Source organism: Sardina pilchardus, chromosome 21, assembly GCF_963854185.1.
Source record: "Sardina pilchardus chromosome 21, fSarPil1.1, whole genome shotgun sequence".
Classification (NCBI taxonomy): Eukaryota; Metazoa; Chordata; class Actinopteri; order Clupeiformes; family Clupeidae; genus Sardina; species Sardina pilchardus.
The window spans coordinates 16,550,949-16,576,688 of record NC_085014.1 but is presented as its reverse complement, the minus strand read 5'-3'; the positions used below and the strand labels follow the sequence as shown (position 1 = coordinate 16,576,688).

The 25,740-nt window shown below is 46.7% G+C and overlaps 1 protein-coding gene across 2 annotated transcripts in view; it reads right to left on the bottom strand.

Moving 5' to 3' along the window:
• The window catches only part of ankrd50 (ankyrin repeat domain 50), a 31,558-nt gene extending 19,782 nt beyond the window's left edge, over positions 1 to 11,776 (bottom strand). Inside the window, exons 1-3 of one of the 2 annotated variants that reach the window (XM_062524441.1) lie at positions 11,455 to 11,776; positions 9,436 to 10,587; positions 1,208 to 1,440 (exon numbers count right to left, since the gene is read on the bottom strand). In XM_062524441.1, coding sequence (XP_062380425.1) covers positions 1,208 to 1,440; positions 9,436 to 9,998 — 796 coding nt within the window. In that variant the 5' untranslated portion in view covers positions 9,999 to 10,587; positions 11,455 to 11,776. The remainder of the gene's footprint in view (positions 1 to 1,207; positions 1,441 to 9,435; positions 10,588 to 11,454) is intronic. The other variant, XM_062524440.1, reaches the window with a different exon arrangement.
• Positions 11,777 to 25,740: the final 13,964 nt, after the last annotated feature.

The following is a 25,740-nucleotide window of genomic DNA, read 5'->3' as shown; positions in this document are numbered from 1 at the left end:
AAGGCAGCTTGACATTTATCACAATGCATTCGTGAAAGGAAACCTTGGAGGAGGTGAGAATATCTAATAAAAGACGTGAGCAACAGCGAAATCCCAGGGTAGAATACAGCAGATCCCGTCCCCTCTCCAAGAAAATGAGTAAGATTTATACCACCGTCATGTCAGGATTTCAAGAGACTTTCACAAATTCTTTATCATTTCACAGAAATTTCTGACAGTTCAAGAAAGGAATAAGAGTGTGGGGTGGGGGGTGAGGCGAGCGGAGGGAGGGAGGGCAGTACAAAAGTCTGTCTTACAATTCTCCAATCTTTCAAGCCCGATAAAGACAAAACGCCTTTTGTGATTTTCATTCAGTACGCACACAGCTCCCACTTGAATGGAGGACCTTTCTAACACGGTATTGTGAAAAATGGTAAAAAAAAAAAAAAAAAAATGACTGTCTTGTTAAGACTAATTAGATAAATCATAGTGCTTGACAATAGAAATGTGAAGTTTGAAGGCATACAAAACCAAATTAACCTCCCTCACCCCAAGGTATGAAGTAGCGTCAAATGGATGTCATACCACAAAGTATAACTCCACCTACCTTGGAATTGGGCTTTCTTTGGCATACTGTAATTTCCCGACTATTAGCCACTTATACATTGATTTAGCGACATTTCTTCAGCTATGAGGTTAATACAGGGGGGCAGTTAAGTAAGGGATAACGGCCGACGAGGTGACCTGTTCGATTGAAAGTATGGCTAGGTAGAGGTTTAGAACTCTGGCGATGTGCCATCAGCCAATCAGAGAAGAGAATCCCATTGTTGAGGGAGATAATATGGTGTTGATTTGGTTTTGTTTCTTTTAACTTGCATAAAACACTGCCCTGCGGCTTATACACAATGCGGCTAATATGCGGGAAGTTACTGTAAGCAGCAGCAGGCAGCTCTTTTGCATGTCCTCCTGAAGGCACTGCTTTAGCCCTACTTAATGGCAGCGCTGGCATTTCAGATTGTAATAGCAGCATCCATCATCAACAGAGCTGATGCTACTCGGCGTAGCAACCGATGTGAAATGGATAACAAGGCAGATCAGTCACTGTTCGCTACCCATGACGCCACGCTTTCGATCAAAGACAGAGGGGTCGGGTGAGTCAAGTGTAGAAGACAAACACACACACACACACACACACACACATAGAGAGAGAGAGAGCGAGACACCGTACCAGTGAAGAGTTTGGTGATGGCCTTATTCTGGCGTCGGGCGGAGCAGACGAGGAGCAGCCAGGGTGGCAGGAACTCGTGGTGGCTGGCCAGGAGCTCGGCGATGGTCCTGGGGCTGCCCGAGGCCACGCGCTGCTCGCTCTCCCCCAGCTGGCAGCCCTCGTCTATGGAGTCCACCAGCAGGAACAGGGCCTGGGGAGGAGGCTTGGCACTCAGCAGGGGCAGGAGCACACACCTGAGGGAGGGGAGGAGAGAGAGAGAGAGAGAGAGAGAGAGAGAGAGAGAGAGAGAGAGAGAGAGAGAAAGAGATGGAGAGAGAGAGAGAGAAAGAGATGGAGAGAGAGAGAGAGATAGAGAGAGAGAGAGAAAGAGATGGAGAGAGAGAGAGAGAGATGAGTGGAAGAGAACAGAGAGAGAAAGAGAGAGATGGCAGAATTGATTAAATAAGCACTAATTAACCTGCATGTTCATACAGCCATGTCCTTATCCATTTATCTCTCTCTGCGCGTGGGTCTTTCAGCCACTCTTATAGGAGAACATTGTTGTTTGCATATTAAAAACCCTTCTCCCCTACAGTACCTCGCAGGAAAACAAAAATAGACTGAAATGATTACCACTTCTGAATGAGAGTGCTCTGTGCCAATATTCATGTCCGACTAATATTCCGACATAATGTAAACTAGAAGCGTAGCAACGGCCTGGGGGCAAGCAGAGCAGCAGTAATTGACTGAACATTGCATTCAGCATCTACAAAAGTGTTTATCTGACAGTGAGCCACACCAGCGTTCTTCAGAGCTGGCCCCCTACAGACAGACACACACACACATATATATACACACACACACACACACACAAACACACACCAACACCAACTCCTCCGAGGTCCTTACATCTGGAGGCTTTAAGTGACATATCGACTCACGAATCACTTATGTATGCCAGACAATGGAAGCGGAACAGGACAGCCGCTGGATCTAGAGCATCTCATTGGCTGACTCGAGTATGTGCTTCTCATGTGAAGCCTATGGTTCACTGCCCCGTTCTTCTTGCTGGGTTCATGTTTGTTCTGGCAGGACATCAGTCCATGTCTTCCGGGGCCTCTGTGTCTTTCACTTCTCTCTCTCTCCCTCTCTCTCTCTCTCCTTCTCTCTCTCCTTCTCCCTCTCCTTCTCCCGTGGGATGCCAGTGCTGGCGTTCAGACGTATTCGGCAGTTTGTGAATTCCCGCGACCACAACTGAGGCCGGGCCTCTGGGTTCGCGCGTGCTCCCGCCGATTTCCCGAATTAGACACAGTTACGAGGAGACGAATTTAGATCGACCGCATGCCTCTTAAATACAGACCAACGTCTCGCCCCCAAAACCCACCTCCACACATTTCAATTTCTGTCAATAAGAGGGAAAGATCTAACCCGAGAGAGAGAGAAAGACAGAGAGAGAGAGAGAGGATTCACCACAGCATAATATACAAACCAGAGTATTTTAATAGATTCATTTCTTTTTTAAGTTTTGAAATGATGTATTGAAGTGAAAGTCTGTTTGGCATCGCACCACATGTAGCTAATGAATTATGGGTAAGTAAATTAGCGATATTAGCTTGGTGCCTAACCAACAGTGTGAGCCTATAGCCACTACACACATACAGAGGCTGAGAGTCTCTTGACACTGTGATGCTAAATTACCCATGCTACCCTGAAGATTGAGCCTAATCTCCACAAATTCTCAGTGAACAAACACATCCATTAGCTGCTGTGATTGACTATACACAGAACACCACTAACACATCACAACAAAACCAAAATCCCACAGAAAAAACTTTTCTTTTCTACAAATAAATGACGTTAAAATTATTCTCAATCCCAGCCAACACACATCAGATGCCACTGGCAGTCAGCACCGGGAAAAGGACCCGGGGTCTGGGCAATTTGGCTACGTTTGGCGAGCGAGTTCTTTCCCAACGCGACAGGAGCCAGAGACAGCACAGAGGACCGGTGGTGACAGCACAGAAGTGCGGCTCCTGCTCTGAGGACCAACTGTTTAGCGGCTCCCTGACAAACGTGTGATGGAGGACACAGCGAGGGCAAATTACAATCGCGGAGGGTGGAAAAGGGCTGCTCGGGGGATGGAGAGGAGGAGGAGGAAGAGGGGGAGGTGGTGAAGAGGCAAGCCTGGCCTGCCACCCTCGCCATCTGCCGCAGAGCGGTCACCGTCTTTAGCAGCCGAGCGGCGTCGTCGTGTGAAACGCGCCCTTTCGCGGAGACGGTTAGTGAAGACGTCGGCCGCTCGACAGGGCAGGCGAGCGGCCGGGCAACGTGCCCGCACCTTACAAATTCGCCGAGCGGGATCTATGGAGCGGGCACCGGGCCCGAAAGTTTTCCCATCATGCAACGGCACACCAAGGCCGTGGCAGCCGTCCAGCAAGCATGTCCAGCAATGACACTGCTCTGCTACGGGGAGGTAGAGCAGCAGGTGAAGGGGAAGGCTATGGAGGACATTTAAGAAACAATACACAGCAATCTGCCTCACATACGAGCATAACTGAGAGGGATTTACAACTGCCTGCACAAGCCAACACACATTATTCATAGGCATGAAAGGAATGATCCAAAGGCTTCATTATGGTAGCGTCATTATAATTACGCCAATATTACATTGTTTGCTGTGTGTTTACATGGCAAAATTAAATCTGTACTTTAACTCTATGCATGCTCGAAAGTATGTATACTACTATGTATACAAAGAGTAGTGTATGTTAACCAAAAAGGAGGTAAGCAAACCAAAAAAGAAGGCAATATAGGAAATGATAAAAGGCTGACTGGGTGCTGTGCCAACTTTGGTAAACAGTGGAAATGTTTCAAACGCAGCAGATGATGGAGCATCAGGAGAGATGTTGCTTTGAGGCATCTGACAAAAATCACCAATGCCGAAAAACACCAAAAAAACAACAAAACACTGTGGAACAAAAATATATGCTTTAAGCACCACAGAAGCACTGTGTTGAAAAAGTCCACAAGCCCCTGCAAGTTTGGGAGCAATTCTGACTTTGCATTTTATCAAGATCTGTCCTTGCAAAAAGATGCACAGCCCACATTTCAAATCTCTTTAGGGTCTGTGCTCGCTCTCTTTCTTTCTTTCTCTCTCTCTCTTATTCTCTTTCTCTCTCCATCCCTCTCTCTCTCTGACAGGGTAGTAGTAAAGCCAGCGTGTAATAGATGGTCTGTATAGTCTGTGTGTCTTATGACTTGACTTGTGATAGAACAACACGTCGAGGGAGTCTTGGAAATCAACCATTTCCTCAATTTAATTAATGTGAGCCCGTTGTAATGTGGAGACTGAGAAAAGAACCCTTTTTTATTCATGAGTAATGGATTTAATTATAGCTTCCCCTCCAACCCCCTGTATTTAAACTTTAACAATTCACTCATTCCAGAAATTAGGCATCTGGGGGACATACTGGAAGAATGCCCGCCCCCCCCCCCCCCCCCCCCCCAAAAAAAAAGCGACCAGCTCCAGAGAGTTCCATGCGAACCCAAAGATTGGAGCCATTAACGAGAACAACAGGAAGTTGTTGGTGAGTGATGGTTTATGGTGAGAGAGGGAACCCTGAGGGGTTCCGTGGTGGGTACCGTCGACTCTCTCGGCTCTCAGAGATCTCACTCAGCGACCTCGACCACCTTGCGTCAATTACCACAACTCTGCTGCCAATGCATCACACTGCTGACAGACAAACAGACACACAGCAGGGATGAGAGCACAAAAGTGGAAAGTAGAGGGGTTTTGATGCTCTGGTCCAGAGGGATCAGATGAGTGTTTCCTGACCAGACTCAGGCACTATTGTCAATATACTTCCTATGTATTGTACTTCATTCATCACAGTACTGTAGGACCATCCTTTCTGCCTCACCCGCACTTTTGGCTATGCTACATTCAAAGTATTTGTGATAGTTCTAGAGTTCTAAGCTAAAGAGTTTAGAACAGGAATGTTCCACCCCATGCTCACCAGCAGGGCTTTGCTCGCTTTGCTTCCTACAGCCTCACATCTCTGACTGCTGGACTCAGCGTCCAAATATGCGTGTGTGAGAGAGAGGAGCTGAGAGACACACAAGTGGGATGTATCAGCTCAGCCCACACATTCTCTCTCTCCCACTCTTTCTCTCTCTCTCTCTCCCTCCTGGTTTCGGGGGCCCGGTCTCCTGCCAACGCAAACCAACGTGGACAGGGGCAGGCTCCACACTGCTGAGTCATCGTTGCAGCCACTCTCTCCCTCTCTCTCTCTCTCTCTCCCTCTCCCTCGCTCTCTCTCTGCCGCGTCGCAGCGGTCCTAGCAGCAGCAGCAGCAGCAGCCTTTGAAATGTGGACTAATCTGCTGCGTCTTTCGCAGCCCTGCACCGAACGAAGGAGGTCCGGCACTTTTCATCCTCCATTTGTGTCCTCAGCCTGGCCTCTCTCTCTCTCCCCCTCTCTCTCTCTTCTCTCTCCCCCTCTTCTCCCTCTCTCTCTTCTCTCTCCCCCTCTTCTCGCTCTCTCTCTCCTCAACTTAAGCAAAAAAAGAAGGAGAGAGGGATAAAGAGAGAGAGAGAGAGAGAGAGAGAGAGAGACACTTCCTGTGTTCATTCTTCCTCTCACTTTCCCTCCCCCTCTCTGTTTCCCATGGATTCAAGCCTTGTCTTTCTCCACTGTCTCATTGCTCTGTTTTTCCATTAGAAAGACACAGGCCACTGATCAGTTAATGTATCCAACGTGGAGAATGAAAGGAAAGGGAGGGAGGGCTGAAAGAAGGGAAACCATGGAGTGGAGGAGGAGGAGGAGGAGGGGGGGGGGCACTACATTGTGGGAAAACAGGCCAAATGGAGTCGGATTTTTCTCATGTCTCCGTAATCTCCAGCGTGTTTTCTTGCGGGAGTTTGTTTTCGGCAACAGAGAGCGAGAGAAAGCGAGAGAAAGCAGAGGCATTGAGCATTCTCCAGATGCCAGACACATTCTTTTCTCCCGGACCTCAGATCAGAGTGACGCTTAATTAGGTTACGCCCATCTACCCGCCATTAAGCTGCTGTGAATTTTAATCCACTTGCGTATGCCTTTCTTGCTCCGGTCCACTCTCCTCTTTTATTTCTACCAGAGGACGGCCACTCTCTCCCGTCCGGCCAACAAAGCTCGGCTGCTACTTCTGCAGCTTAGGCAGAAGTTCATTATCGATTTGGCCTGTGTTGCCGAGTTGTGCAGATGTCCTCTGACAGCTTGAGTTCAGCCGGGGAAAGAAGATGACAAAAGCCTAAAACTACAAAGTGCTAATTAGAGGTAGAATTGAAACATGGAAATCTACGGAGCAAGCTACCAAACTCCCCAACAGTACAAATGACAGATGTCATAATCATATCAGTTTTACAGTTGAAAGCTTTATGCCTCGATCCCTTTAAGAGAGCTTAGAGCTTACCAACTGTCCTCAAAAGGAACTGGCCCCTTGAGTGACCACCTCCCCCCCCCCCCCCCCCCTTTCACATTCGTGAACACACCAAAAAAGTGAAATAGACATAGCCGTGCAATGCGTGCATGTGCACAGGCGGACACACACACACACACACACACACACACACACACACGTGTCGTGCACACACACACCTAAGCCTAATGCAGCCTGCTTCCTCAGCAAAAAAGCTTCGGCCTCACTCACAGTGGCCAGACTGGCCACATGACCTGGTCTGCGTACCTCCCCCAACCTGTTTGCACTTGTGCCTTTGTCTCAGAGGGAAACGAGGGGAGGCCGGCCTGGCCAGACTCTCTTTGATAGCTTCAAATCACACGGGCAAATTAATTCCACCCCACTATATCGAAATAGAAGAAGCTGTTTCTAAAGCAATTCTGTACGCACACACACATACACACACAGAGATGGAGATACAAAAAAAATGTACGTTTTTGAGTAAAGGAGCATAGAAGGAGGAGAAAAGTTCAAAGCTTCATGCAATATGTAGACAAATGCCTTGTCAGTTTTTCCTCCATATCGCAAACTAACAGAACAGAACTGCTCTGCAGTATAGCATACCACACAAGCCCGTGGGACTTTCTGCAAAGACACTAAAAGGAGAAAAGCACATCAGATGGTGACACAGGAGCACAAAGAGCAGAGGGTGATGACCCAACACACATAAAAGTGACAAAGGGCCAGTGCTTAGCAAGGGTTAGCGAACGTACACACAAACGGCCTGTTGCCTACAACAAACACGCGTGTTTGTATATTACCCTACAGAGGAATTTTGCCCACATGTCTTCTGTTGCAGGCAGTGTTTGAGAAAAGGTCAAGGATATCGTATAGACTTCTTTTTTTTTTTTAACCAAAAAACAAAACAGAACAGTGGAGCTTAATGTTCTCAGAAATGTTTATCCAGTCTTATCCAGTAGGAATTCATCACATGAATTGGACACAGCTAACCCGGCCACACCGAATTCACTGACAAGACCAAAACATTCTCAGTGAATTTCAGCCAAGCATTTGGATAACAACCCAGCTGCTGCTGAGTAGATGGAATCATATCTTCCCTCCAACAACTTCAAACTGAAGAATAAAATAAATAAATAAAAACGAATGCTACGGATCCTCCTCCTCATCCTCCTCCTCCTCCTCCACACCAACAGCCGGACACATTTGTTGTCCTTCGAGCAGAAGGTTTAACAGAACTCGACATGTTGGCTTAAGCGCACACATCTCCTACATTCCATCTCGGAGGGGCTCGATAGCATCTGCGGCACCAAAAGAGCTTCTTTATTTCTGCGCCCCGGCACCCACAAAAGGCCTCACATGTGAGAAAGAGGTGATAAAATAGTGCTCCGAAAAGTGCATATTCCCCCCCCCCCCTGCCCAGAGCAACAAAGAGACAATGATCTTGATGCGATAGCCTCGCCCGGCCTGTCTGCTGTCTAGAAGGCTCTGGTGAGGGCCGTGCTGTCAGCCCCTGGGAGATAACCTGTTTGGCAAAAGCCGGGCTGTCGGACTGGTTTGTAAAAACAAGCCGTTTTTTTTGTTGATTCACACGTGCACACAGACCGAGCACTAGACATGGCTCTCTTTTTCTCTCTCCGTATTTCCCCTCCTTTTTTCGCTTTCACTCCCTCTCTTCCTGTCCTCTCTCTCTCTCTCTCTCTCTCACTCTCTCTGTGGTTTCCACCGAGAGCCTTATCTGCAGGGTTCACACACACATGCAGCGAGGCACCATTATTCCTGATTGGTGGGAGACCGATATCCTCTGAAAAGGCCTTCTTTGGGCTAAGGTGTGAAGACGCGGAATAAATCAATAACTTTGTTGACCGTTTAGAAATGATTTACCTTACTGAACGTTTGACCTACTTTCCCCTGCATGTGAGCATGTGTGTCTGTGTGTGTGTGTGTGTGTGTGTGTGTGTGTGTGTGTGTGTGTGTGTGTATGTGTATGTGTATGTATGTGTGTGTGTATGTGTGTGTGTGTGTGTGTGTGTGTGTGTGTGTCAGTGTGTGTGTGTGTGTGTGTGATGTTGAAATGGCGCATTAAGTGTCAGCAGATGGCCAGACAGAGGCCCGTGTGTTCAACGCTGCATTCCTGCCTCCCAGTGCAGCAGACTCGACTGCCCCCCGACTTTGGCCCCAAACAAGTCATGCAAGCAGCCACACACACACACACACACACACACACACACACACACACACACACACACACACACACACGTGTCGCTGCCACCCCAGAGGGTGAAAGCCCCTTTAAAACTCTGCCCCACAAAGAAAGGCCCACATCTAAAAGCTGAATTCCCAGGCCTGATCACACTACATGATGCAGGTCGCTGATTCCCCCACTAAGCACTAAGCTGGGTCCCGTTCCCAGTGACTGCCAGGCTATGAGGATGGGTCAAAAGAATAAAGGGGACGGAGAGAGAGAGAGAGGTGGGGGGGAGAGAGACCTTTGAAACACCTGAATCTCAGTGCCACTCAAAATAGCTGACCTTTCTCTTCCCAGGGACCGACTGGGGAGAGTTCCCAGCATGTCACACAGCAGGAAAACATCAACAAAAATTCCAGCCCTGCAGGGGTATGAACGAGGGAGGGCAAGTGTGTGTGTGTGTGTTTGTGAGTGTATGTGAGTGTATGTGTGTGTGTGTGTGTGTATGCTCTAGGGGTAATGTAAACAACAGAGAGGTTGGCTGTGTGGGTGTCTGCTACCGGGCGACTCCAAAAGGCTTTGGCGCGCGCGTGCGGAAGATCACCTACCTCTTGAACGCCTCGGTGGGGTTGCGCTCGCACTCGCCCGGCTGCAGGGCGCTCTGCACGGCCGGCTCGCGCACCTTCTCCTCGTAGCCCGGCACCAGGCCGCCGCGGCAGATCTGCGCCACCAGGCCGCGGATGAAGCCGCTCACGCACAGCGTGTCCGAGTCGTCCGCCCGGCAGAAGTGGAAGGCCAGGCTCTGCTGGTGGAGGCCGCGGTGCAGGCCCTGCGGAGAGCTGGGCCACAGGAGCTCCGTGCACAGGGCCGTCTTGCCGCTGCCCGGACCCCCCACCAGCAGCACCCCCCAGGACGCCCCTTTGCCCGACCCGGCTGCGGCGCCACTTCCGCCGCCGCTGCCGCCGCTGACCGGGTTGGGGGGCCCACCGGCGGTGGGGACAGCCTGCTTGCCGGGAGTGCTGCCGGTCACATTGCTGAGGCTGTTAGTCTTTTCCTGGAGGCAATGCTGGATCTTGTGGAAGACCCACTCCCTGCAGTAAAAGCGCTTCCCCTGCAGCAAACTGGTTTGTGCCATTGTGAGATAGCTACTGGTGTTCAGGCTATTCCTCATAGGGCTCGTTTTGCCCGCCACATCTCTAACCCCGGGCAAGCCAGCTGCAAACACAGGTATCCATTTCGTTGGCTCCACATGTGTCTTCCAAGTCGACCGCAGCTGTCCAAAGTGTTCTGAATACGATTAAGTGGTGTGGTGGTGGTTGTTGTTGTTGCAGCAGCAGCAGCAGCAGCGCCTTTCCTACGGAATCAGATGAGGCTGCACAGACACAGTTGATGCTGGAGCTGGTGCTTGATTTTCTCAACAGCGAGGAGTCACTGTTGGGGCTTAAACCATGGATTTTCCACCAACTTTTTCCATGGCTTTCTCCGTGGCTCGACAGCTATCTCGGTGTGTATCCAAGTTTGCGTCTTCGACATAGCGCACCACATAACAGGAAACGTCGCTCCTACAACATCCCTGCATAAATCGTCCCTTTAAATCGCGTGGGCTAACGTGGACCAGCACCGGAGGTCCGTGATTTGTTTCCGTTGATGCGTTGCAGCTGTATGCAAGAGTGGCGATATTGTTTCCATTACATTAACTGATGAAAGTCTGCCAACGGAGCGTCCATCTCTCCAATAACATGGCCCATTGTATGTCTTTCCTGAAATAAAATATAAAGCCAGTGTCAAAAACAGCACATGATACATTTTCCGAGTCTAACCAGTGGTCAGTGACCTGTTCTCGCAATAGGTTTCCCGGCGGTCTCGCAACAATCTAGCCAACTTACTCTATGCAATCGTCTGTGCTTTTCTAAGTGGCATCAAACTGTTTTCTCAAAGCACAGTCGTTCATTCTTGGCAATGGTTAGCCTAGTTTCTCGACCCACTGATCCCCTTTCCTTCCTATGGGGCTTTCCATCGCAAACAACCCCCGTCCGACCAGTGCAGAGAAAAGGCAGCCTCCAAATAAGAAGACCCCTTCCTCCGCCTGCAGGATCATGGGTGCCCTCCACTTCTCCAAGCCATGGGCTACTGACCGAATGTATCGAGTGACTAAAGCGACTGCAGCAAATTAGCCCATAAAGTGCTGGTATCTTTCTCAAACTCACGCTGTATTGCTTCTTTTATGATCACACAGTTGAAATATACGAAGTAAATTCCTGCTCGGTCACAGAGAAGCGACAGCGACAGAAAACAAACGACAAAAGAAGCAAGAGTTTTTTTTAACCATTCGGACTATCCGACCGGGAAACCTTAGTCTAGACTGAACATACCCTCGTTAGTCTCCATCCATATTCCATGGGAATAATGTTCAATGCGCCCACGACTACTCTGACACCTATCAAATTATCATAAGAAATATTGCCACGCTATTTTGTATGGCAAAAAAACCTCACCCCCTTTCAGACAGGGTTGAGGCGTTCAATGCATTTGGAGAAAACATCATCCAAGAGATTGCTGATGACTGAGTCTGTTTAAAGAACGCGATTTTACACATCAAGCGATGCCAACCAACAGAGATAGCCTACCTTCTCGGTGTGATGGGCGACAGTGTTTATAACTTCAGTCAAATACGGTGCGCTGGAGGATTTTTTACAAGCTGTTGTGTGGATGAAATGTCTAATAGCCTACACAGCTTCTCACCTCCTGCCGGTGGGCTATTCCTTTTCGATGCTTCAGACCTTTTTCTCTTCAACCCGAGTAAATCACGGAGAAAGCAATCGTTGATTTACTAATATGTAATTATTCCCAATGCTGATCTCCTTCTTACATTTTCACTCCGTTCAGCCGTGTCTTTGCATTTCTTTCTTTCAACGGGGGCTCCTCCTGCCATCTAACGCAGCCCGACACTCAAAGCTTCTCTCCGCCTCCAAACATTCTAAAATTTTGCATTTGCATACAGAGCACACCAGAGCCGTAACTCCCGCAATACCTCACGGGAGTTTGAGTCTTATGGAAGACGCCATTATCACCATATTTGATAGCCCTGCCTTTACAGTTACGTCCGCTGTAACATTATTTCTAGCGCAAATTAGTTGTTATAGAGTGTCTATAACTTAATTTCGGGTGTAATACAAATCTAATGCTTTTTATAATATTCTCTAACTCGATTTAGAGTCAGGCTTACCATAATCCAGAACATCTGCAGCTCAGTGGCCCTCATTAGAGGATAAAGAATCATCATAGGTCTACTATAGGCCTAGGCATATATTCATTTATCACCCTTATTGTGGATGTAGGCTTACCTTAACAGAATTAAGCCAGCCAGCAGCAGAGGTTTTTTTTAAATTATTATTTATTTTGTATTTTTAATTGTCATTTAAAACGTGGTCAACAGCTATTGACAGATGAATTGCTCAGTTGATTTTCATGCTATTCCCCTTCAGCTATGACTGTAGGTTAGTCCTGTTACATGATTTTCAATAATTGTTAGATCAGTAGCCGAGGTAATACAGTAGAGAGGACTGGGAGAACTCCCAGTCAGTCGGTCACGTCTTGAGGCCGGGCTTATTACTGTGCCCTCCAGCAGCCTTGATTGTGTGTGATCACAGCCTCTGTCTCTCTGCGGCACTGGTAATAACATGGTAACAACTATGATGACCTGACATGTTAGATAGGTAGGCTACTGAAGATTTTGCGAGTGGCTGCGACATGTTTTAAGTAGCTTTCAATTCCTCCCCTAAAATAGGAATCAGGCCAAGCTGGGCCACACTTTCATCTCCCACTCCCCGTCAGAGAGGGGGGCCACCAGAGCTTGGAATCTCCCAGCAATATTATACTCCATCCCTGGACTAGATAGTTTAAAGCTCTGTGCATAGGTTAGCTTAATCAATATGCATGTCTGAGATGGATTGATGGTGCCTTTACTGGGACCATTGGCCCACCCTTTGGCTACATGACTATACCTATCCTGACTGTGTTCATGACAGTGTCAGATTTTAAGTTAAATGTTAAGTTCTACCTGACTCACACACCAATGTTGCCGATGCAAAGTTTAGGGTAGCAATTTACACTCCTCACTGGTTGGATTAAACTTTGCATCGGCAACATTGGTGTGTGAGTTCTCTTTTTCGACTGAAAGACTGAGATACTGTTGGAATAAACGCACCCACCAGGCCATGAGTCGTTGGCGCGATACCCTGTTTGCTCTATACAAGTTCTACCTGATAACAGAAAAGCTGGCACAGGGAAACTATTTCCAATGTGTGTTAGGATCTATCTTTTAAAAAATGTCAAGGTAGTCCGTAATCTTTAGTGCCACGCATTTGGGTGATTTCATGAACAAAACACGTTCTGTAAAAATAATCAGCAGTTACAAATAAGATTCAGATAATTGTACAATTTTCCGCTCACTCAGCAGAAGCCCACCATTTGCTAAATTGCAGCTTAAGTAACAGCCTTCAAGGGTCATGAGAGGGCAATGTAATCATGTTCTTTGCCCCTCATGATGCTTGTACAGGTTCCATTTGGCATCCGCAGAACTATGCATGTAACCTGTCCAGTTTAGATTGATGCCGACCAATTCCATTGGATATTGACAGGCCTTTCTTCTGTGGTGGAAGGGCATTTTCATAAAACTAACTGGCCAATTCTGAGACGATGTGGCATTAATGTGGTGTGCTGGCAGCATCTCTGAAGCTCACATAGTAAAGTACACTTTTCCACCAGAGTAGACATTTCTATTCATAATTCATTTTTAAACAGGTTCTTGTCTCACTCTGAACTCCCTCATATTGTGTGTGGGTCTGTAAAACCAATACTGTATTTTTCAAGCCTTCAGGGCCACTTATGTAGGTTAATAGGCAACTGTTGGCACCCTGTACCACTTTACTCCTGGCTATGCCTGGTAAAAATTAAGGAAAGAAGGTGACCTTCACTTTGCTGTTGTGCTGTTTTATGTACGGCATTGTTTACGTTGTTGTAATACGCTTCTGGTGCTGGTGTGCTCCGCACAAAATCATTTAAAAGGATGTCATGTTGCTTAAACATTGCCTATATTTACTGTGAAAATATTCATGAGAATTTTAAGCTCTGTTGAAATGCATACAGTGAAGCGAATAAGTGTTGACGGTTGGTTTAGCATATATCTGTGTGAAGTGCTGAACCTAAGCCCACTGTTTTTGCCATTCTACCAGTGAAAAAAGGTTCTCAGACTCCTATTACATTATGCCAGGAATAAATTATGTTGTCAGAGTAGTTCAGACACATATTAAAGTGTGGAGAAAATGATCCCTCTGCTCTGTCCAACCTCCGGTTTGTGCAAGCCCTGAATAAAACATGATTAACAATCACAAATCTCCGCAGTAGGTGAGTGTTTGCATGATAATTAGTGATCCCACCATTTTTGCTGATTTGATGCACCCAGAGGGGAAAATGCTGGTTACACTATTGGCAGGAGAGATAACAAGCAGCTATGCCAGCGCTTTTGCACAGACTCTGTAAATAGAGGTGTGCATGCTGCATATGTGGGGCTCTTTTCTTTCAGATATAGACCGGCAAGGTGTTAAATTCCTTGAGCTATAGATAGGGGATTCCCTACAGTGTGGCCGATAAACAATCAAGCCTATTTAACGTTGCACAATGACGCAGATGCACAACAGCAATGCACAAACACATGGGACATGGGACACAATATGCATTAAATGTCTATAAGTATTCAATTCTAAACAATAATGTTATTGTAAAAACAATTATCTGACATATCAAGTCTTCTGTTATTGACTGGCCATAACAGATAAGATATTGATCCTTTGCTTGGTGCTGTATATGATTACTTCCCAGGCCTTTCTATGCATTCAGTCATTCTTACATGTCTCTCGCCCAGAGACTGATTGGAATATCCACCCAGGTGTCTCAGTCTCTCATCCGTAGCCCAGTCCATGATTGGCACTACAGTCGGGACAAATTCCCTCTGTCTCGGGGGTCGGGTGAAGCCTGCGCTTTGTTATAACTGTCTATATTCTCAGTGATGTGTGTGTGTGTGTGTGTGTGTGTGTGTGTGTATGTGTGTGTGAAGTGGCCTGCCAGGAGCAGAGAGGTACGGTCATGTGTCAGGAGATCAAGAGAGGAGCGAGGAGGAGGGATGGAAGTAGGGAGGGAGGGATGGAGGGAGGCAGAGTGAGTGGGGGGGGAAGAAACAGAGAGATCAAGAGGATGGAGAGCAGGACAGAGGGCGTGAAAGACAGGAGAAAAAAGAGAGAGATCAAGGGGGGCTACAAACATGTGAGGTGGGAGCGAGGCAGAGGGTAAAAAGAGAATAGAGGAGAGAGGGCGTCTGCGTGTCTCAACCTTCTCGCCTGTGAAAGATCAGTTAAAGGTGCTGCAATGGACTCAACTACCTTATAACAAGAAAAGTGTTTTTTTTTTCCACAGGACATTATTTGCATAAACTACCCCTTTAAACGGATCGAATCAGCTTGTGAAAGTTTGCTAAACTAACTGCCAAACACTGCTCATACTGTAGGTCTAGAAAAAAATGGATTTGCTAGGAATGTGCTAGTCCTTGCTGAGGCAGAACCAGCAGGAGACATTGCTGAAATGTGATAAACTATGTTTATTACGGTAATAGTGTTAAATCAGGTCTCCTTGTACCAATTCCACACCAGAGAATCTCTGGATTTTCAAGAGTAATAAAACTATTCCTTGCTAAAATAAATCTACGAAACCAGACTATTTCACATATGTTAAATGTAAAAGATGTCGACGCAAGGTAGATTGTAAAATAACACAAATATTGCCCACATATGATGTTGTTAAAAAAGAGTGCATTGCAAGATGGAGTCCGTCTTTGCCTTGGCTCCGACTCGGCTGAATTGGGATTTATGGCACAGGCAGCAGAACTGTGTGGTGCTGGGATCTGCCCAAGCGCAGTCTTTCTCTACAAGTGTAGGGACGTCCAGCAGACTGTAACTAACAACATCTATCTGAAATATTCATATCCCTGGTGTGTATACATGTGCATGTTTACGTGTGTGTGTGTGTGTGTGTGTGTGTGTGTGTGTGTGTGTGTGTGTACTTTTGTGTGCACTTTTGTGTGCATGTGTTTGTCTGTGTGTGAGTGTGTTTGAACATGTGGGTGTCTGTGTCTGTGTGTGTGTGTGTGTGTGTGTGTACTTTTGTGTGCATGTGTTTGTCTGTGTGTGAGTGTGTGTGTGTGTGTGTGTGTGTGTGTGTCTGGTTGTGTGTGTGCTAGCGATAGAGAGAGAGAGAGAGAGAGAGAGAAAGTGTGTCACTTCTGTCAGTGGAAAGCTGGCAGAGACATCAGGCCAACATGTGTGATGCATTATGAGCGAGAGAGAGAGAGAGAGAGAGAGAGAGAGAGAGAGAGATCTATCCAACCTTCTGTTTCAAGTGCCTTTCTCCTTCCACGTCAGTTCCTTGGGCTACGCTAACCCAGTTCAATGCTAACCTAGCTCAATGCTCCGATCCATATGACAATTTGTTGTTCTATTTGCTCCTGACTGATTCAGAATATTGCACATGAAATGCATGAATGAAATGCATTTGGTCCCCTGACTTTGCATGACTTTAAAGCATTCACTTTATCATTGGTGTAAAAGACTAGCTGCATGGTAGTTGTTCATGCATTTATTTACAAATAAGCTAGTTTTAAAATTCCCCAAGCTAAAAACAAACACAAGCTGCATGTATTCTACTTTCCATGCTCATAAATAACATTTACTTTCACACCCCGTTCCACGCCATATTTATTCCAAACACTCCAGTATTACATTCTTGTATTAAAAGTTGTTTGGGTTGGCATGAGGCTAAGCTAAGGGTTTTTTTTTTTTTTTTTTTTTTCTTCATAAACTACAGGGATCTTTGGAAAGATTATGGAAGCTCATGCTTTGCAACAAGCTAATTGTATATTTATGAGTTCACCGAACTTAAATAATTAATTCTAAAATAACAGAGAGCGGTATCAAAAGCTTGTGTGTCATCTGCAGAAAACTAGGACATGGAAGGAGAATCATAGGCATTGTAAAACAATTCAGACCTAAATAATTCATTAAGGGTTGGTCGAATCAAAGAACCACTGATAGCCCCCTAGACTGCACAAGGCTCAGGAGGCATTTTTGATGTCTGCCTCCCCATCTGTCTTGAGGGACACTTTTATAAATAACAACTTTTGTCTTGCTATCACACTTACGCAACGATTCCAGCTGAAGATGGCACATTCAGAACTCTCCGGAATCACTTCCCAATCAAAGTTCTCTGCTGCTGACGGTCTCCCTAGCTACAAGAGACATTGTGCAAACTTTTTTGTTATATCAGTATAGGCTTTGCAGTCTCAAGTCTGCCGTTGAAACATTTCAGAAAATGAGGGCACTGTAACTGAGTAGAGATTCAAGAGGGATGACATCTTCGTGTCAAGCACATTGTTTACTGATCGCTTTATACAACAGTATCCAGTATCTTAGTACAATAAGCCTCTTCACAAGCTTGTTAACTTGAAGAAACATAGTGCCACAATGCACACTAGATCTACAAGTCATATCAGAGCTGGTAGGGAGAGCAAGCTAGAGTTTTAAGACTATTGTTTTTTTTAAGACTAGAAGGAGAAGAACACAGCACAGTCACAATATTTTCAAACAAATCGTCTATTTGTTGTGGCAATGACTCATAGACTAAGAGGATTGTTTCAGACGAGTCGTTCTTTTCAGCGCGCCATACGGTGACACAAACCAGGCTCAACAGTTGGCAACACAACACTACGAGCAAGCGGCACACACCACCAGTCTTGAAAACAAAAGGACTGAAACAAAATGAGGAAAGACACTTATCCGAGCATGAGCTCCACAATAAACAAACAGCCTTGTGTGTGTGTGTGTGTGTGTGTGGTGTCTGGGTGGAGGCTGACGATGAGCTTAGACTTGAGTAAAATGGCCGCCTCTTCTTGCCAAGTCAGTCCAGCCCAGCCCAGCCCAGCCCAGCCCATGCAGCCTTCCTTCTCTCGCCGTCCCCTCCGAGTGACCTCCTGCTGGTCCGCTGTCCCACTGGCCGTGAGGTGACATGCTCCACGCGTTTAACGACGGTCTCTATCTGGTCCGGGTGGGATGGGGATGAGGGGGGCTGCCTGTTTGCACAGCTCGTAAACCTAATTAGGCCCAGGGTCACAGCCTGTCTCCTTTTATGGCCTTGCTGGTCAGCTTCCTCCGGTGGCCTCCAGTAGGTTAACGCAGGAGGAAGAGGACCCTACAATACCATCACGCCATTCCTCCAGGGCCCATTAAGTACATGGGAGTTGCATGGGATGGGGGGCTGGGAAGAAGGCCGAGTAGCAGGCCACATTTGTGAGTTCTCAGAATCGTCCTCTGTGAGAGGCCGGAGCTGCATAATATTTGTTTGATCCGCTTCTCTCTGTTGGGTTCTGTGGTGGAGTAGAGCGGCCCCCAAGGCCAAACATGGAGTGAGGTATTATGGGTGATGGATGGGTCACGGTGACCTTCTCAACAAATGGCGTCTTTATTGAGGAGGTCTGGCTTGTGTCGGAGTTTTCATGCATTCTGCGATTAACCCCACTTGTGGACAAACACTTACTCGAGGTCATGACACTGCAAGTGTGGAACACACATGGTACAGAGTGACACACACACAAACACACAACCATATACACACACACACACACACACACACACACACACACACACACACAAATACACAAGTACACACACACACACAAGCTGGAAACAGCATCACAAAACACCACTGTGTCTACAGTAAATCATCTATTTGTTTTTTGTGTGGGAGGCTTGTGACAATGAGACACATTAAATAACAATGTTGTTGTTTCTCCATGTCAGGGACATATAAATAAACTCTGTCTTGTGTAACAGCTTAACTTGTAGCGTGAGCATTTTCATTGAAATTCCATTTCAAGATTATTTCACTTTATACTCAAAAAAAAAAAAAAAAAAAAGTATTTCAGATTAGAAGACTCCAAACGGTGGCTGTGCGATAGAGAATCTTCTAGAAGAGGGGGGAATGCGCCGCTCTGGATTGTACTGTACACTGAAGACTACAGTGCATGTGTTGAGGCTGCAGGTGCTAGATTGTGTCAGAACAGATGTAATTTATGTCCCCCCTCAGTGCTGCTCTATTCACAAGGCTTCCCCACAGTGGGCCATTACAGCCACAGTCCTGAGAATCAAGTACACTGGAGGCTTCTATTGGCTGCCAGATGACGAGAGCTATGTGGGGGTTGTAAAGCTGTGCTTTCGCATCGCCCGAGGGACACGTCTTTGGCTTAATATCAACTGGATATGTTGGTTATTATGTATCTGAGCAAAGCTATATGATATAATGGGTTTATTACATATTTATATGATCGTGATTGAATCGTAACTGCCAAGGGTATATGTTTGGCCGTGCTGTGATGATCATTTCCTGAAGACCAAACCGCATATCCCGAGGAGCTTTTCCTTGTTACAATGAAACAAACACTTTAAAACTCCTGAATGAAAAGTCTGTGGATGTGAGTTAAGGGTAGAAAAACAAGACACCTGGCCCCTCGAGTTTCCATTTTCTGCGAGGATTTTTCAGAAAAGCTAAGAAAGATGGTCATGAGGCGAAACTATCTCACAGCACGAATGGGATGAATTCACTCCGGCTCTTGCTGAGGCCCTATGTGTAGTCACTCTAGAGAGCGAGAGAGAGAGAGAGAGAGAGAGAGAGAGAGATATGAGCATCTTGTTCATCTCTTGGAAATGATTTTCCACTGCAGCTGTGTAAAGGCCCCTCTCTTGTCATTTCAGGCTCCAGCAGACGTGAGCAGCGGAGCAAGCGATCGACAGCCTCGATCCGAAACCGCACGTCATTACCAACTTCCCGACACCGTGCGACACGGACGGCCGAGCGCGAGCGCGCGAGAGGTCACCCGACCAGCAGGGGGAACAGAACGTTTCCGTGCCAATTCGGGAATATTGACACAACACAAAATTAAGCCGAGTTTAGCCAGCTATCCGCCACGTCTCAGAGGCATGCGAAGTATGCATGACTAAGGAGTGCTGTGTGAGTAAGGCCCGAGATCACACGAGAGTGTTTTGTGTTGACGCAGTCTTGAGTGGTGCTGAAAAGCACAGACGCGGAGTAGAAGTGCTGAACGGAGACACAAGATGCAGAAGACACTGTTACTTCAAAAGCAAATCGGTAGTTCTCCTTTCATTTCATGGACAGCATGGTGCAACAGGGCTTTCTATTTCTGTAGGCCTGAATCTATGTTTCCGTGAATCTGTTCTGTTTTATTTCGTTCTTGTGCTTTTTTTTTTCATTCTGTCACAACACCATGAGATTGCTTCGCACTGCAGTGAGAGTAGTTTGTGATTCAAGAAGAAGGAAAGTGTGTGTGTGTGTGTGTGAGAGAGAGAGAGAGAGAGAGTTTGTGTGTGTCTGTCTGTGTGTGTGAGAGAGAGTCTGTGTGTGTGTGTGTGAGAGAGAGAGAGAGAGAGAGGGAGAGAGAGAGAGTGAATATGTGCACACGTGTGTGGAATCAGGGATGGAAAGACAGGCCATTTGATTGACAGCTATTTCACCCTGACAGATTCCATGCAGACCAGAGAGAATTCCCAGGCATGTGGTGGACCGGGAGAGAAAGTGTGTGAGGTGAGAGTTAAGAGGACAAAAAAAACAGAGAGATGAGAAGAACATGAACAGCAGAGCAAATAAACTCCCGAGGGCTTGGCGCACGAGGGCCCACCCAGACGAGAAAAAGAAGAGGTCCTCGCCGCGGTGAGGGTAGTGTTGTTGGGGTAGTGTTGCTGGGGTAGTGTTGTTGCTGTCACAACAAACCCGGGCCGGCGAGTGACCCGTGGCATTGCTGAGGAGTCGCCGAGATCAGCTGGAGGCGGAGAACAATGGGTCACCTCTCACCTTGAGTCCGACTGAGACTGCTTGAGAGTGCTGCTTTAAAGTCCTGTTTTAAGTGCTGACCGCTTCGTTTATGCGAACCAGTCTGACCTGCAGTCTTTCTCTATAGGGTAGTGTTTCATTGTTTAAGGGGAAAACTCCGGTGATTTTTGTAGATCTCCGGAGGTTTCTGGAGGTCATCGAGCGCTGAAAAGAGAAACGGTGCTAGCCAGCTCGAGTTGCTGCAGACAACAGCTAGAGCAGCCAGACCGCTACAGTGCTACAGGCTGGGGGCCTGATCATGATCATGATCAAATTCTTCAATAAAAACTGTTAAAGGTAGTGAGTACGAACCTTATCCTTGCTGCAATAGTTCATCGTCTTGACCCATATAAGTGTATGCTTGTGCGAGTGCATGTGTATCTGTGTATGTCTTTTTGTCTCCGTGTGTGTGTGTGTGTGTGTGTGTGTGTGTGTGTCTACAGTGTGTGCGTGCATGAATGATGCCGCTTGCAGAAGACGGACTGTATTTGAAAGACAAGTGGAATAGAGTAGGGAGAGGAGAGGAGAGGAGGGGAGCGGAACGGAATTTGTGAGCAAAGCCAGACCTGAGGCTACGTGAGGAGCATGGGCATGGACCGCCTTTAAGGCCCCATTGACTACGCAGTGATTTGTAGTGCACGACCTCAGATATAATGAGTGTATTTCAACATTGTCGCTGCAATATTACACATAAACGCCTAAGTTGGCAAAGTGTTGGTCATCGTTAGAGTAACTGTGTGGCCATTTAGCCTGATAGATGGTGACAATAGTAGTCTCACTGGTGCAACACTTCAAAATGAAATCCTGCTGAAATAACAACTGTGCTGGTCTGTTCCTGCCAGCATCAAATTAATGGTTTTTTTTTTTTTTTTTTTGGCTGGTGGTGGGGGGGGGGGGGGGGGGGTATTTTTTGTCATATTTTTGAATTGGCTGTCTCAGGTATTTTTTTGTTTTTGTTTAACAGCGTAAATAGATCACAGCCTTCACCATACATATTAGGATGCTGCCAATCATATTCTAAAGAAACAAAGAAAAACTGAATAAAATGGTGTTATTGCCACGTTAGACTATCTGCTGTTTCCCATCTAGCAGAAATTTGGAAAGTAAATGTGACAGTGTTATGATGCCGCGTGTGAGTACAGAGGCACAACTTTTAAGCAATGAAACAAGCTGTCTCCTGTAACTGTTTTTGACTTTGCCATCAAAACTAGATGTGCTTCCACACAGATTTGTTTATACCCAAGGCAATCTCCCCCCACCCCAAACCCACCAAAAATGAGGAAAGGAAAAAAGAAAGAGCATATTACACACCGCACCACTGCAGGGAAGAGATGGCTAGACGTCTGTTGGAGTCCTCGCCAGCTGTGAGACAGCCCGACGTAACGGTCCATCCACCGAGGCAGGCTGCCATCCCGGCTACATTAAACGTGATATAATTCATCAAATCTGTCTAGCAGGTGGCTCAGGCCCGCCACTGACTGACTGTGCCTGCCGCGGAGGCTGCGAGAGTAAAAATGGCCCACTAATAGGACAGATAATGCTTCTGCATTCTGCATGCCATCAACTCTTTGACAGGTGCAGTACTGCCTACCCCTCACGGTCCTTAACACATATACCCTCAGCACCTTATAGAGATGTAGTGGTTCGAAACACATATACCCTCAGCACCTTATAGTGATGTAGTGGTTACGGTCCTTAACACATATACCCTCAGCACCTTATAGAGATGTAGTGGTTCTAAACACATATACCCTCAGCACCTTATAGAGATGTAGTGGTTCTAAACACATATACCCTCAGCACCTTATAGTGATGTAGTGGTCACGGTCCTTAACACATATACCCTCAGCACCTTATAGAGATGTAGTGGTTCTAAACACATATACCCTCAGCACCTTATAGTGATGGAGTGGTTCTAAACACATATACAGCACCTTATAGAGATGTAGTGGTTCTAAACACATATACCCTCAGCACCTTATAGAGATGTAGTGGTTACGGTCCTTAACACATATACCCTCAGCACCTTATAGTGATGTAGTGGTTACGGTCCTTAACACATACCCTCAGCACTTTAGTGATGATGTAGTGGTTACGGTCCTTAACACATATACCCTCAGCACCTTATAGTGATGTAGTGGTTATGTCACAAAACCAGAATTTTGACACGCTGGCAGGAAAAACGGCATTCTGGTCAGAAGCCTGCCGTTTATTTGCAGCTTAATATCAGTCAATCCTCTCTACCACTTAACCCACTACCAAAACATACTAATGTATGATTAATCTATTATTTTGGATAAATACACACACGAGACGCAAAATCTGACTTCACTTCATCCGAGGACAGATAAACGCAAAAACGTTGTGGAAACGCCCAGCGAGGGGAGTAAACACATTTCCTACATTAGGCCACAATGCTGTGATAACCCTGATAGGATGCTACCTGGTCTACTCCTAGTGCATTTAGTCATCAAATGCATGCCATTCTAATATTAGAAATGTCTTAATGGCAGTATGTGTATTTCGATTTTAAAAACAGTATTTGATAGTTTCTATATGGATGTGTTTGTCATGTTATGAGAAAAAGTCTGTTATGACACAACTCTGGCCAAAGTCATTTTTACATTAGCCTTTTCTAGAAGCCAGGTTTAGCACAGCAACCAGACACATTATAATGAATGGATAAAGCTTGCGCTGACTCCTAACATGGAGTAGGCTACCCTTCGAGTGCACAGGTGAGGTGTTGATTAACATCTGTTGATTTCGAGGAAGGTCTTTTTTTGGCCCAAAGTGTTCAAAATCCCCCCGGTGGCCTATTAGGCTTACATCTCCATTTTATATTTGCCTACACCTTCTCAGACGAAGCACAGTATATATCACAGAAAATATTTTGGCTAGGCCTGCTGTTGCAACAAGCAGTTTAATTAAAACTAGCCTACTATTCTATACAATAGGCCTAGGCTGTGTTTTTACAGGTAGAGTTTCAATGAATTAATGAATTCAACTGACAACACATACATCCACTGATTAGGTCAATGAAGCTCTATCACATCAGTACAGAAGTTTAAATACGGGGTACAGAGGCCTAATATCCTAATATCTTGACATATCTTGGGCACACTCTGAACTTTACTGTAAGTACAGGTTTCTAACGTCAGCCACTACATCTCTATACCACCCCCCACCCACTCCCCCTACACACACACTCACACACGGCCATGCCTCTGCTCTCCTCATGCACACACTCACACACACTCCTACACCTTCTACTCCCCCTAACCCCATACACACACTCACACACACTCCTACACCCTCTCCTCCCCCTTAGCCCCATACACACACTCACTCACACACACACCTACATTCTCTGTTCCCTCTTTCCTGGTTCCCACCCCCACCTCCAGGTCAGGTCTCCTCCAGTGTTGCCGTGGTGACCGTGGCCCAGAGGGAGTGGTGTTGAGGCTCAGTCTTACGCCGGCCCTCAGCTCCGTCCTCCTCTCCGAGGTCCGTCGATAGCCGGGCCCTTTAAATCTGTCTCTGCAGCACTGCTGACCAGTCACACTCACTCTCAGCTCCCTCAGACAAGAGCCATTAGGTTTCTACTGATGGGTGATGTGAGCTTGTCTCTCTGTTCTCTCTCTCTGTGTGTGTGTGTGTGTGTGTGGGTGCGTGTGTGTGTGTGTGTGTGTGTGTGTGTGTATGTGTGTAAGAGAGAGAGAGAGGGGGGGGAAGACAGAGAAAGAGAAAGGCAGACAAAAGACAGAGAGAAATGGAAAGTGTGTATGTGTGTGTACGTGTGTGTGTGTGTGTGTGCATGTGTGCGTGCATGTGTGTGTCTGTGAGAAAGAGAGGGATCAGGTTTCTGCTGGAAACAGTGTGCCTCCATTTATTCACTCCTGAGTCAAATCCATCCTCTCTGTCACTACACAGGTGTGTGTGTGTGTGTAAGAGTGTGTAAGAGAGCAAGAGAGGTAGTGTGGGGGGGCTGTTAGACTCCTATATAGCCCCTAAATATAATCAATGCAGGCATATGACAAGTGCCCTGCAGCAGTGCTTAAGTCCAGAGGTGGGAAGACTATAGATGAGCTTCTGTAAGACAAGATAAGACAGCCACCTCTCTGTCTGTTCTGTTTGGGTTGGTGGCGGCAGGGTGGCAGGAGGGTGAGGGTGGGGGTGCGGGTGAGGGTGGGGGTGCGGGTGGAGGGTTTAGGGCATCCAAACCAGGCCACTGGCGGGCTCAAACCACCACAGGAACAACAAGGCGAAACGAGAGAACCGCAACTTCCTCAAATTCACCTTGACAGCTGTCTCGCCAGAACACCAACTCCACGGCAGGCTCCCTTGTCTTGTCCGTTCACACCTTGCTCTGTCCGCTCGGATTACAGGCTGCTTTAATATCCACAAACATGCACAGCTGCCACCTACTGTAACAACAAGAAGGTGTGAAACCGCACTGCCGGACTGGAAAATAATAATTTTTGGTCAGGACATTCTGTGCGCCGGGTAAAGTTTCGCGTATTGTGTGTCCGTCATTTACCCGACTAGAAACGTCGACTCGACTGATGGATAATGAGATGCAAATTGCTACCATTCGATAAGTAGTCATTTTCTTGTGTATTGGCGAGTTGCTCTGCAACCAGACATGGCGTACACGATGAAGTCGTGTCTTTGGCTGAACCGGATCACGCTAGGATTAGACATGATGGCAGAAGGAGTTCAGCGCAGCACACGTGAGACATCACAGCTGTTTTAGCGTTCAGGGATTGTCTTAAGCAAGAGGCCCCAGGCTAACGATACCACGCTGAAAATGTGATCTTTTTAACACGCACACATGCACCCACACACAGACATACAGTACAGTGTGCTTACAGGCTATCATACAGAACAGCACACCCACTGCCGTTCACCTAATACTCCTCGGTCACATG